The sequence below is a fragment of the Gymnoscopelus microlampas genome (genome assembly GCF_963454915.1).
Source record: "Gymnoscopelus microlampas genome assembly, chromosome: 8".
Classification (NCBI taxonomy): Eukaryota; Metazoa; Chordata; class Actinopteri; order Myctophiformes; family Myctophidae; genus Gymnoscopelus; species Gymnoscopelus microlampas.
Genome location: NC_139945.1, coordinates 3,276,668 through 3,291,461, shown reverse-complemented (window position 1 = coordinate 3,291,461; position 14,794 = coordinate 3,276,668). Strand labels below are relative to the sequence as shown.

At 42.3% G+C, this 14,794-nt stretch overlaps 1 protein-coding gene across 1 annotated transcript; it reads left to right on the top strand.

Moving 5' to 3' along the window:
- Positions 1-8,412: 8,412 nt before the first annotated feature.
- LOC311049997 (T-box transcription factor TBX1) lies at positions 8,413-13,904 on the top strand (the record flags this gene model as incomplete). The annotated part of the gene is made up of 6 exons (XM_084063964.1): positions 8,413-8,450; positions 9,437-9,580; positions 10,799-10,900; positions 11,336-11,507; positions 12,478-12,633; positions 13,833-13,904. The coding sequence occupies 6 exons, from the start codon at positions 8,413-8,415 to the stop codon at positions 13,902-13,904; spliced, it is 684 nt and encodes a 227-aa protein (XP_083920090.1).
- Positions 13,905-14,794: the final 890 nt, after the last annotated feature.

The window sequence follows — 14,794 nt, the reverse complement described above, 5'->3', positions numbered from 1 at the left end:
TTTGGTTTGATTTGTTTCTGTATATTTCGTTTAGAGGCCCCGAAGCCCTTACCTTTATTGCCCCTTTGCCTCTTGAGTTTAGTCTCTTTTGCAGAACTCTAACCACTAACCACTTTCTTCCGTTCTGTATTTTAACCTGACCATTTTTATACCAACTATTGAATAAACTTGACACATTTGATACATCAGCCTCTGGTTCTGTTAATTCTGAACCCATACCTTCCTGGGAAACCTTACCTTGTTCAGTCCTATATCTATATATACAGTATATGGTTAATGTGTTTAAAGGATCCCTCACTCCTACAGTATATGTGTGGGTGGCGTAGTCATTGCTTTACATAGCCCTGCTACACATAGAAGGCAAAAAGTATTTTATTTTTCATGAACCCGAACTTTATTTTACTCCTGATAGCAAATGCTAATTGAGGACAAGTCTCTCTCACTCTCAAACATGTAAACATTGAATATTGACAATTTGGGGAGAATTGAGCCACACTACTTCTTCTTTGCCGGGTCATATTTGACCCTAAACACCACAGATGTCTTCTTCTTTTTTTTGAGACCATCAGAATTAACTAAAATAGTGGTAATTAATTTTGTTGCGTTAAAATAGCTGTTTCTGAGGATATCTTGAAGCCTTGTTCCAGTAAATAAATGTAAAAGGCACTTTTTATCAACTTAAACTTGAAAACGGGTAAAAAGTTACGCTAACAAAATGGAAGGGTTAAGGCCGCGACCCCCCCAAAATGATCCTATTTTAACTGGGGACCACCCAAATTAAATATATTTGAACTGGCAACCCCCCAAAATAATCATATTTAAACTGGGGACCGCCCAAAAATAATCATATTTGAACCCCACCCAAGCAATTGGAATTGTAGAAGGTGAGCCATTACATTTAGTAACTCTGTTCCACAGATACATTTTGTGAAAATAGCTAATCTAATCACTCATGTGTTTTCTCTATCACGTAAGCCACCGTTTCATCCCCAGATACACACAGATCCAGGAGATCACGTGATCTCAAGATTTACTGCTCCATTCACTTCATGGTTAACGCATTTGGGAAATCGTCTGTATCTCTAGAAATAAGATAAGAAATGAAGATATGAAGAGAATGTTCAGAGTCTCCAATGGAAGCTTTATGGTGGCAGCTACAGCTAAACAAGAGAACCCAAAATAAACGCTAAGCAGCGCCCTAACAAACCCTGGCTGTCAGATAGTTCAATTTCTTTGCACAATACAATTCAATTCAATTCAAAGGGCTTTATTGGTATGAGAAAACATACGTTTACATTGCCAAAGCACAATACAACAATACAGCAATACAATCAAAACAAAAAATGTGTACATTTGAAAGTCAGAATCTTCAATAGATCAATGTCTATGTACCAAGATCACTGGGTGCAGGTCTAGTGCAGGAATATACACAATGATTAGTCTTCAGGGTGGTTGTGTTCCGTTTGATATCCTTCTCCTATCACAGCAAGTCACAAATCTTGCTGCTGTGTTTTGACCCTAAACACAATACAATGAAGAAACAGATGGCATGTGTTTACTGGCAGTGGCAGGGAGGGGGGAGAGAGTGGAATGCAGGAGCTGGTAGCCTCTTATACCCTTCCTGGTAGAGGCTGCAACCAATCAGCTCCCTTCCTGGTAGAGGCTAAACAGTTACTTATCAGGATTCAAATGAAAAAATAGCAAAAGTAGCAGATCTACAAAGCTCAAAAGCGTCGCTTTGTGCTGTGTGTGTGTGTGTGTGTGTGTGTGTGTGTGTCCTTCCGTCTGTGATCATTAATCAAATGTCATCAAAAAGGTCAACCAAAGAACACGTTTTTTTTGTATAGGATTAATTCTCTAGTCAGTAAGAACACCTTAGGGCCCTCATCCAAGGTCATTTAGACTATGCATGCTTCTCATGGTATCACAACACCACTAAGGGGGCAAATTCATCTTAATATAAATCAAAATCTTCTAAGTATATTTAGCTTGCTGCTTAGCATAAATGGAAGTTTAAAAAATTCAATGTAAAGGTCTTTTAAAATATATATTTTTGTGAATGGAAGTGCCAGTTTCCTCTGTCGGATTTCTGGAGGTGTAGTTCCAGACAATATATAGAATTCAGAGATCGTGGAATAGTTGTCTGGCTACGCGAGACTACTCTGAGTGCGACCCGTCACTGTTTAAAATGTAAAAGCAGTAGGGCCTACAGGTATGCATTTTGTAATTAGCTGATGTCACCTGACTCTCCGGCAGTGGTGGAAAGTAACTACATTACATTACATTACAGTCATTTAGCAGACGCTTTTATCCAAAGCGACTTACGATAAGTGTATTCAACATAGGTAGGGAACGAAAACTACTAATCACCAGAAGTTTTAAGTACATTTCCTGCAAAAACAAGCAACCAAGAGTATACCTAGCGCTAAGGTAAAAGTGCAATATATCAGCTACCTACTTTCATAAACAGATGAGACCAAAATGGCAAAATCAAATGAGCACGAGCTAAAACAAATAAGTGTATCGACTAAACAAGATCCAATAAAACAATACAAAAATAAGACAAGAGTTTGTACAACTAGTTAACAACAAGTAGGCCAGGCAAAGAGGAAGGATAGTGTTTCCTGAAGAGGTGGGTTTTCAGCCTGCGGCGAAAGATGGGCAGTGACTCTGCTGTCCTGACATCAGTGGGAAGTTCATTCCACCACTGTGGGGCCAGAACAGAAAAAAGTCGTGACCGTGTCGATCGACTAGAAGGACCGTTGAGTGGCGAGGGAGTCAGTCGCCCCGAGGTGGCAGACCGGAGTGGTCGGGCAGGGGTGTGGGCATTGACCAAAACCCGGAGGTAAGAAGGAGCTGTTCCTTTCACTGCTCTATAGGCTAGCACGAGGGTTTTAAACTGAATGCGAGCTGCTACGGGGAGCTCGCATTCTACTAAGTACATTTACTTAAGTACTGTACTTAAGTACATTTTTTAGGTATTTGTACTTTACTTCAGTATTTCCAATTTCCAATACTTTTACTTCTACTCCACTACATCTCAGAGGCAAATATTGTACTTTTACTCCACTCCAATTATTTGAAAACTTTAGCCCTATTTTATACATAAAGGCTATTTGAAAATAGCCGATCTACAAGCTCACAACGCGTCGCATCGCGACGCGTTGTGAGCTTGTACATCTGCTATTTTCAAACATTCAGCACTTTTACTTTTGGTACTTTAAGTACTTTTTGATACCAATACTCTTGTACTTTTACTCAAGCACATTTTTTTATTCCAGACTTTTACATGTAACGGAGTACTTCTACATTGCAGTATTGATACTTTTACTTAAGTAAAACATTTGGGTAATTTTTCCACCACTTGCTGCTCAGTGGCTGACAACTGGAAGGTCAAAGGTCAACCGGGAAGAACAGCGTTATTAGTCCAATCCATTATGTGTATGGATAGATTCCATGCTGCTTGAGCAGTGATTAATGAGCAGATCAGAGGGTAGAGTCATAGTAGTGACAGCCTGGTTGTGGGTTTTATTAGATGCGTGTGGCCCCTCACCGCAGTGCCGGGCCCTCAGGCTGGGAGCCCTCAACACACAGCCATCATAGACAGAGACACAGGGGACTGCAAGCACACGCACGCACGCAGGCACATACACGCACGCGCGAGCGCATTTGCACATAGAGAGATATAGCCTAGACCAGGGGTGGGCAACTTTAATGATGTAGAGCAGTGGTTTTCAACCTTTTTCACGTCCCCCAAGGACCCCCAAGGACCCCCAAATTGACACATATTAGCCCACGGACCCCCATTTGAAAAGATATGCCAGGGACTCAACCATTTTGATTTCTTGGGGGTCCCAATCTATCTTGTATCATCATCATTAGTGTTCATTTAACTCTGAGAGTGTACAAATGGAACCAAATGGACCCGTTAGGGTCCATTTGGTTCCATTTGTACACTCTCAGAGTTACAGACACATAAGGGTCCATTTGGTTCCTAACTATTCATTTGACTGGGGACCCCCTGGAACCCCCTCAAGGACCACTGGTGGTCCCCGGACCACTGGTTGAGAACCACTGATGTAGAGGGCCACTATATTTCCACACTCACTCCAGAGGGCCACATTGCATATAGTATACTGTTGGGCCATTCTATGTCACACAAAAGTAGCAAAAATAGCCGATCTACAAGTTTTGAGCTTGTAGATCTGCTATTTTTGCTATTGTTTAATTGGAATCCTGAAAAGTAAAATTTGTATTTAATTTAAAATGCATTTAGTTATACTTATGTTAACTTTATGAACTTAAATACAAATACATTGGACATAAAAAAGATAATAGAATTGTAATACTAGTCATTAAGCTACTAATCTAGACTGAAGTAACTAAAGCGGGTCATGTTTGGAATTGTAACAGCTGAAATCAATAATAAATCTGTATTCCGATATTAACATGCGCACTAAGTGAAGGTGGGGGCAGATAGACATATATTTGACAAAGAAAATTAAAATTAAATTGCAAACACTGCATTGGAAATATGCAGTTTTCACTTGACACAATGGACTGGCCAGTACAAGGTTGCCATAGTATTAGAACATAAACATACACACATATGCACATTTCAATGTTAACAGGAGTGAAATTTTACTTTTAGGGACACATTGGTCTTGGGTTATGTTACGGCCCTGTGTGGGGCCTCATTTTGTGTCTTGACCCTCTCTGAGTGTTGTTTGTGCCCCATGGCAAATGGAGGGTGGGGTTGGAGATTGGAGGAGGGGCGTGGTGTCTGGAGACACACCTGGGCCTCATTCCTCAATCAGCCAGCCCAGTATAAAACCATGAGAAGCACACATGTTGCACTAATGCCATTCGTCACCTCCATGTGCTGAACCCTGTTTGTAGCTAGCTGTTCTCTGTGTGCCGTACCTTTATGCTTGGTGCTTAAGGTCACTTTAATACTGAGTGTATAGACGAATCCACAGACGCGCTACCTGTAGCTGCCTGTAGGCGGCCATTGCTGCGGTGTCGCGTGACTCGCGTCCGCGTAACGTTGACACCGCAGCAATGGCTGCGCGCAAGGCAGCGCTCTGTGGATTTGTGTATAGTGGCTATTTGTCAACAACAATAAAAAACTCAAAAGCCACTGCAGCACCAGGCAGCGAATCTTACGCAGATCAGGGAGTAATTGGAATGAGTCCATTGTCCAGACAGGCGTTGATGTTTTGTGGTATTTATTTAGCTCTCCATGAGGAACAATACAGAAAAAAAGTTGTTAAATGTTTGATCGACTCTGCCCTGACGCTGGTAAAAAAAAACATATCTTCCCGGTGCCCACTGAGGCTTCGTCCACACGTACACGGGTATTTTCATAAACGCAGATATTTCGTTTTCGTTTTTGAAAACCTCCGCGTCTACACGGCCCTGTTTAAAAAAATCTCTCTGTCCACACGACAACGGCTAAACGTTAAACGACCCATGCAAAAACTCCGTTTACCGTGTCCACACGGGAACACATAGCCGGAGTTTTTAAAAATCTACACTGTGGCAGGAGTTTTCCAAAAGATGCGTTTACATGGAGCAAAAACGCGTTTGCGTGTGGACGAACCCCCCAAAACGCATATAAAAAGCTACGTTTATGAAAATACCCGTGTACGTGTGGACGAAGCCTGACTGTTGCTGTGCCCTAATCAGTTAAATAAACCCAGCTGTGTGCCCAAATTGACCCAACACCTTCAAGATAAAAGCATGTAGCTGTAACTCAAAATCAGCTTAAATAATATGGCTGTAAACGGATTCTACAAAACAAAATAACAAATACATATATTGAATAAATGTGAAAATACTGAATAGCTCCCACACTGAGTGTTTAAAGTAAAGACAAGGGTAGCTTGGTAGGGGTGTGCTGCCACACTTTGTGTTTAGTTAAGAGAGTAGGGTGGAGTTTGTTTGTTGCGTCTGGCCTTGGCCTCCCCCACAATACGCTTTCCACATTTACATTTGTATTCAGTTCCTGTAACCTCAACTTTGGTTGGTAATAAATGTTCACTTTTATCGTTACCTGTGTTTGTGGTACTTTGTGTTACTCCTTAGCCTCTAGACCAGTGTTTATCAACCTTTTTGGTGCCAAGGTACACCTGGCTTAGCCAAAATATCCCAGGGTACACCTAGATATATGGTGTGTGTGTGTGTGTGTATATATATATATATATATATATATATATATATATATATATATATATATATATATATATATATATATATATATATATAATATTTACTCTCATGTACACAAGATGTAATAAAGAAACCTTGAGCATTACAAAATGTCTTTGGCCTACAAATATATAAACTTGGGTCAGTGCAATGAATGGAGAAGATGAAAAAAAAGGAAAGAGACAGTGCCTCAGTTTCACTGATTTATTTTTGGAAACATACTTGGAAACAACTTGTTTTGCTTTGATGTCATAATAAAGAAACCTTGAACTAAAAACTATCTACCATCTACCGCGGTTGATAAACACTGCTCTAGACTACTTATAAGGTTATTACATCACAAGCGTGACATGTCCGTATATGGACATCACTGGTCGAAAAGATGACCTGATAATCTAGTGTCTAACTTTATAAATCATTTTATGCCTTTTATTTGTATTTCCAGTAGACTGACGGGGAGAGAGATGGGGAGTGACACGCAGCAAAGGCCATCGGGATCGGGACTCGAACCCGCGACACACTGTCAAGTCTGGCATTCTAGGGTGCCTGGACTGCCACGCTGCTGCCCAGGCTTGTTCTTCTCATTCTAATTCACTATATTCAGAAAAATGTGCCACACAGTTTTGTTTTCTACTATAACCTAACCTTGGGGATATCACACAGCTAAATTGCAGTTGTTGAATCTTATTTAATTTCTTAATTCATACATACTCTTGTTTTTGTTCACTGCTTTTATTTTTACTGTGATGTCCAATCCCTTCTGTCTGAAGAAACGTATCTGTCTCCTCCGATGGGGCATATTCAAAAAATAAGAGAATCCTCTGTAATTCTACTATGACTGACGCTCCAATTAGTACGGTGCTGAAACCTGGTGTGTGGAGAGAATTAAACCTTCACACATCTGTCCTCACCCATGTGACACGCCACTGATTAAGACTGTTGTTAAAGACGCTCTGTTGAGGACCAGTCACACCCTGTGTCAGCTTTAGGCTATACTGGCACGCAATACTGAAACTTAAAAACCACTGCAATCCTGTTTGGGATAGATTTTGCATGTGTTTGTGTGTGCGTGTGCGTGTGCGTGTGTGTGTGTGTGTGTGTGTGTGTGTGCGTGCGTGTCAGTGGTGGAAAAAGTACTCAAAATGTTTTGCATTTTTTACTTAAGTAAAAGTATCAATACTGCAATATAGAAATACTCTGTTACAGGTAAAAGTCCGGAATTCAAAATTGACTTGAGTAAAAGTACAAAAGTATTGGTATCAAAATGTACTTAAAATACCAAAAGTAGAAAGTAGGCTACTCATTATGCAGAATGTTCCATTTCTCAAGTTTTCAAATCTTTTGAAAATAGCCGATCTACAAGCTCTCAACGCGTCACGTTGTGAGCTTGTAGATCTGCTATTTTCAAATGGCCGAAATGTTCATAGGGCTGAAGCTGTTAATGTATGTTTTGTAATAATAATCAAAATCTATAAAAAAAAATCTAACTAAAGTTTTCAAATAATTGTAGTGGAGTAAAAAAAGTATAATCATTGGATCTGAGTCGATGTGTGCGTGCTTGTGTGCGTGTGCATGCGTGTGTGTTTGCATGTGCCTCAATGCGTGTGTGTGTGTGTGTGTGTGTGTGTGTGTGTGTGTGTGTGTGTGTGTGTGTGTGTGTGTGTGTGTGTGTGTGTGTGTGTGTGTGTGTGTGACTGTGATTATTGCGTGTCAGTGGCTGTATGAAGTATTGTAATGGATGAGGACTCAGGCTGGTCTCCAGTGGGACCCCCATCCTCTCAGAGGGTGTATACATATATCTATATAAAAGCAGCTACTTCCAGACAGAACGGGACTCAACAACAGCACACTAACACACACACACACAGTAACACTGAGATGACCTGGCTGTGCATGGATGGACCTTCTATTGGAAAGAAGACAAACCAAGCTATACTTATACAGGGCCGGATTAACCGTACGTGGTGCCCGGTGCTACGACCCGCTTCGGTGCCCCCATTTACACTTCACCCGCGCGTTTCACCGTTTTAGTGCTCCTTCAGCAGCCGCTGCTTCTAGATTTTGCCACTTTTCGGCGATAGGTCTTCTTTCACGTTCTCCCCATCGTTTGGTCCCCCCCCCCCCTTCAAGGTTGGTGCCCTGTGCTTCAGCACCTGAAGCTCTTCTGTTAATCCTGCACTGTACTTATAGAACAGAGTGGATATGAACGTGGTTCTTCTTCTGCTCCTGTCCAGGTTGAAGTGAGCTGGACGTTTTTTCTGGGGTCAGAAGGTTTGAACTAACAGACTGAGAACGAAAACACCAAAGCTGCGAGAAGAAGCCACGTTTCATCAGCAACACACACACACACACACACACACAGTAAGTATCTTTTAGTTTCAGTTTGACCGTTTGTTTTATGTTTAGTTTCAGTTTATAGCACAAAAACTAGCCTGAAAGAACATCTATAATGTAAATTACAGTATTTGAAAAAAAGGTAGGGTATTATGCACGTCCCACTGCACAGTTCTTTAAACACGGCGCTTTGAATGGTGCATTTATATATCGATTTTATCCAAACGCGCTTTACATAGATTGTACATTACATTCACCCATTCACACACACATTCACACACACACATGGCGGGGGAAACCATGCAAGGCACCAACCTGCTCATTGGGAGCAATTAGGGGTTCAGTGTCTTGCTCAAGGACACATTGACACTAACTCTGGGGGAGTCCGGGATCGAACTGCCATCCGGCCGCTCTACGGGCCACTCTACCCCTGAGCCACTGCTGCCCCGTTCATGTATGGCTTATTGGCTTTTTCCTTCAGGTAAATGTAAATTCCCATAGAAAGGAGGTGTCATTCACTGCCTTCGTTTTTCCTTTTTCTCCTTTGTACAGTGTTTGTATTTGTTGATGATATGTATTATTGTGTTAATTGTAGATTTCTGACTAATAAACTATTCTATCAATCAATCGATCAATCAATCACGACTTAAAGGAGAATTTTGGACTAGGTTCTCTTACCTTTTCTATGATGTTATGATATCTTAGGATGAATGGTAAAGTAGAAAAAAATCATAACTCCATCCCGGGTCCGCCACAGCTTAAAACGTGCGCGGATAGGCCTTGTTAGATCGCATATTTTAATAGTTTTTTTTTTTTTTTTTGTGAGATCTGACATTCATAGTGACAGAACACTGTCAGAACATCTGAACATCTCTCCTCAGATGTCTCATAGCTGCTGTGTGTCAGAGGTCTCGGTGGTCTCGGCGTGCTCCAAAGCCCCTCAGGTCGGCAAGGTCAGAGTTCAGCTGGAGATGTGTTCACTGTGGCAGCAGTTTGACCAGCTGGGCACAGAGATGATCGTCACCAAGGCTGGCAGGTAGAGAGAGTCACCAAAAAAATACACCCGGTGTCCTTCCTCCTCCGTCCTTCCAGCCACCTGCATGTCCTCTCCCACCGTATCCATAAACCTCCTCTTAGACCAGTGGTTTTCAACCTTTTTGGCGTCAAGGACCCCCACATTGACACACATTAGCCCAGGGACACCCGTTTGAAAAGTTATGCCAGGGACCCCCAATAAGAGACGATTTTTACGGCTCTCTAGCAGTGATTCTCAACCATTTTAATTTCAAGGACCCCCAGTTTAACATGCATTAGGGCTACAGACATTTATACCTCTGAGACCCCAATTTATATTATAAAATCAATGTTAATTTAACTCTGAGAGTGTACAAATTGGTTCCTATCTATCATTTAGCTGATGGGGACCCCCTGGAACTCCCTCAAGGACCACTGGTGGTCCCGTACCACTGGTTGAAAACCACTGTCTTAGACCCTCCTCTTCTCCTCTTACCTGGCAGCTCCATCTTCAGCATCCTTCTCACCATGTCTCCCTCATCACCTCCTCTGTACCATGTCCAAACCATCTCAACCTCCTATCTATCTATCTATCTATCTATCTATCTATCTCTCTTTCTCTCTCTCTCTCTCGCTCGCTCTCTCTCTCTCTCTCTCTCTCTCTCTCTCTCTCTCTCTCTCTCTCTCTCTCTCTCTCTCTCTCTCTCTCTCTCTCTCTCTCTCTCTCTCTCTCTCTCTCTCTCTCTATCTATCTATCTATCTATCTATCTATCTATCTACCTACCTACCTACCTACCTACCTACCTACCTACCTACCTACCTACCTACCTACCTACCTACCTGTTCTTGTCGGTTCTTGTCACTCCTAAAGAGAATCGTAGCATCCTCAATTCTGCCACCTCTAACTCAGCCTGCTGTACGTCTTTTTGTCAGTGCCACCGTTATTTTCTTTCTTTGGGTTAACACGTATATACGCTGTTTTAAATTAGTGCTGGTTTTATTGTTTTAGTTCTATTTAATTCAGTTTTAGGCAAATAGATTTGTATTGTAAGTGATCCTAGAGTTTTTTTTGTTGTATGTGAAGTATATTTTAGAGTTATTTATTTCCATGTGTTTGTAAAGTTTGTTTGTTTTACACAGAGGACCACTCTGGAAATACGTTTTTTTAAACCCTAATAAAATTCCAATAAAAATCTTTCCACCATCTCTCTCTCCACTATGTTGTACATTGTGGTTCCAGAAGGATGTTCCCAACCTTCCAGGTCCGTATCTCAGGCATGGAGCCGGCTGCTGAATACGTCCTGCTCATGGACTTTGTCCCTGTTGATGACAAGAGATACCGGTGAGTCCCGCACGGCAAAAAACACTTGAACCCCAGCTATATCCTGGGGGGAACAATTGCCAACATGACGCGTTGTGAGCTTGTACATCTGCAATGTTTGGCAACGAGATTTTGTACGAAGGGGGGAAAAAAAGGTTAACGGTTCAATTAACAGTGAGGATGCTACTGTGTTTGTGTGTGTGTGTGTGTGTGTGTGTGCAGTGGCGGAACAACTCAAAGCCAGGCCGGTAGGCACAGCAGGGTGATCAGCCCCCCCCCCCTGCGCACGCATACACGGGAATTGTATTTTTTTGGGCTGATTTTGTTGATTTTGTGTGTGTGTGTGTGTGTGTGTGTGTGTGTGTGTGTGTGTGTGTGTGTGTGTGTGTGTGTGTGTGTGTGTGTGTGTGTGTGTGTGTGTGTGTGTGTGTGTGTGTGTGTGTGTGTGTGTGTTAGGTATGCGTTCCACAGCTCCTCCTGGCTGGTAGCAGGTCGTGGGGACGTAGCGGCTCCAGGCAGGATGCACTTCCACCCTGACTCTCCTGCTAGAGGATCTCAGTGGATGAAGCAGACCGTCTCCTTTGATGCCCTCAAGCTGACCAACAACCTACTGGACGACAACGGACATGTCAGTCTATCTGTTACAACATCCATCTGTCCGTCCATCCATCCGTCCGTCCATCCATAGTCGTTACAACGCGAGGCGTCGTGAGCTTGTAGATCTGCTATTTTCGGCAAATAGGTTTGGTGTAGAGGGAAATAAGAGCAGACACACAAAGTACAGAGTGAAAAGGTCTAGTTCAGGGGCCGTTTTCAGGCCAAGGACCCCCTAGCTGAGAGAGAGATGAAGCAGGGACCCCCTCTATATTGTATACAAATCAGATTCAACTTTTTTTATTTTTGTTGTTTACTTGGTCTGCTCTTTTTTCCCTCTACACCTCTATACCTCTTTGCCAAAAATAGCCGATCTACAAGCTCACAGCGCCTCGCAGCGCGAGGCGTTGTGAGCTTGTAGATCTGCTATTTTTGGCTAAAGTTCTAGGTTTTTTTTGGCATTTTTTTTTTTTTTGGCATTTCCGAACGCACCCTAAATATATAGTCTTACAATTTAGTCAACAAATCAAAACTAGACTAAAATGTTAGTGAGGGATCTAGCGGAGAAGAGATCCAGTAGAACTAAAACACAAGTCACTTTATGTTTGGTTGCGCTCGGGTGTTGCGCTCTGAAAATAGCAGATCTACAAGCTCAACAACGCTTTGTTGAGCTTGTAGATCTGCTATTTTCAGCATGCAACCAAGTGTAAAATCAGCCATTACGACGCCATCAAGGCACCACCAAGATAAAATTGAGTCGACTAAATCAACTGTAGATTTAGTCGACTATAATCTTATGATACTTAGTCGACTAAAACTAGACAAAAACTAAAACATTTCAGATGACTAAAAATGACTAAAACTAAATGGTATTTGATTCAAAAGACTATGACTAAAAACTAAATCAGAATTTGCTGTCAAAATCAACACTGTTGTGAACCACTGTTTTATTGTGTTGTGTTGTGTTGCGTTGTGTTGTGTTGTGTTGTGTTGTGTTGTTGCAGATGATCCTGAACTCCATGCATCGCTACCAGCCCCGGTTCCATGTGGTGTACGTGGACCCGGCTCCGGACAGCCACCTCCGCGCCCACAGAAACTTCAGCTCCTTCTTCTTCCCGGAGACTCGCTTCATAGCGGTCACGGCCTACCAGAACCACCGGGTATAGAGACACACAATCTGTACCCTAACCCACTGGTTCATTCTTAAAGGAGTAGTTCACCCAAAAAAAATGACTTATTGTCTATCAATTACTCGCCCCATGAAGCCTTGAATTCATGGAGTTTTTTCGCATTCCTAAGCCAATAATTTGATGAAAGAGTAGGAGAGTCTCCTACTGAGTCTCCTATTGACCGATGACCCGGTCATCACATTATTGTCTCAGGAATGCGACAAAAACAAATACTCCATGAATTCAAGGCGAGTAATTGACAGACAACTAGAAAAAAAGCACATACTGTAGGTCTCCGCCAGGTCAGGTAGGTCAGGTTATTGTGGCCTCCTGATGGCGCTATAACAGGCCAATGTCAAAATGGTGGCATTTCTTCCTCGGCCTAGTGGGAATGTGCTTGCACAATTTCACGGAAATCGCACACTGCGTTCATGATTTTAAGCATTTTGTTCAAAACGGACCAATCCTGCAAACTTTGGAAGCCAATGTTAGCCAATTAGGATGGAATAGGATATATCGGACACATCTGTCTTGATTTTTTTTTTTTTTGTTCTTTATTTACCCAGGGTAGTAGCTGAGCACAAGTGCTCATTTTCAGCAACGCCCTGCACATAGAAACACACAGACAGACAGACACATTAAAACCTGGGAGCTGACTAGTACAACCACAGTCTTATACTGTTGGCCACTACGCAGCTCCACTGGAGCAGTTGGGGTTCAGTGCCTTGCTCAAGGGCACTTCAGTGGTGTTGGGGAAGTGGTGAACATTCACTTCCCCACCCAGACTTTTCCTGCCGGTCCGGGGATTCGAACCGGCAACCTTCCGGCAACGAGGGCGCTCCTCTAACCTTTAGGCCACCACTGCCCACAAATGACAAATTGATCACATGACTATAGAGATACTTTGCACCGATTTGCGTGATTTTTGGACAGAATCTGAAGGAGTAATAGCAAAAAAAGTATTATTATTATTATTATCATATTCATTTTTTCCTAAAACATTCAATTAAATGCTATTCTCTTTTTTTTTATCTCCTTATGCCCTCTCTCTGTGCCTGTCTCGCTCTATCTCTGTCTCTCTCTCTCTCTGTCTCTCTCTCTCGCTCGGACTGTCTCTCTCTATCTCTGTCTCGCTCTCTCTCTCTTTGTCTGTCTCTCTGTCTCACTCACTGCCTGTCTCTCTCTCACAGATCACCCAGTTGAAGATAGCCAGCAATCCATTTGCTAAAGGCTTCCGGACCACAGACCCCGAGGACTGGTGAGATATAGAAAATAACTTTCCACACACATTACAACAGTGGTTCTCAAACTTTTTCATGTCAAGGACCCCCAAAATGATACGTATTTGGCTGCGGACCCCCATCTCAAAAATATTTTGTGCCAGGTATTTTTCAAAAATAGCAGATCTACAAGCTCATAACGCGGAGAGCTGCGCTATGAGCTTGTAGATCTGCTATTTTTGAAAAGCCAAAGCATAAAATATGGATGAAGTGGTTAAAATGATTGCAAACAAGGGCCAAGGCTTTGATATTTACGATGAGGCCAACACGGAAGCTTATGAATGGCCAGAGTGGGGCTGTTTTACCCTGCGCCGACCTGCGGTGTCAGAAAGAATTTATTTTAACGCAAGTGAATGGGTTTTTTGACAAACTTTAGACTAGATTTTCTTACCGTAATAAAAATTGTCATAAATTCTATATGCTTCCAGTCGCTAGTTTAAAGTCTCCTTTCGATCATCAGGATATGCGTTTTGCTAAATTATGGTCCCATTTATTTTAAAATTGACGATAAAGTAGGCTATTCTCTAGGAGGGGCGGGATGATTTGATTGACAAGCTACACAACCAATAGCATTCATTCCCCACCCCCGCTCTTGATTGACAAGCTACCCAACCAATAATGGTCTGGTCTCATTCTGCAGGATATGACGCGATATTGAAAGATGGCAGACCTACAGTCTTGGAACAATCGGCTTCATTTTCGGTCTGTAGAAAGCAGGGGAGTGGCTTTGTCCATCTCATTTATACAGTCTAATTTTGCTGGGGACCCACTGGTATCCCCCCCAAGGACCCCTGAGGATCCCCGGACCTCACTTTGAGACCCACTGCACTACAGGTGCAGTCAGTCAGCAGTGATTACAGTTGGCATCCTGC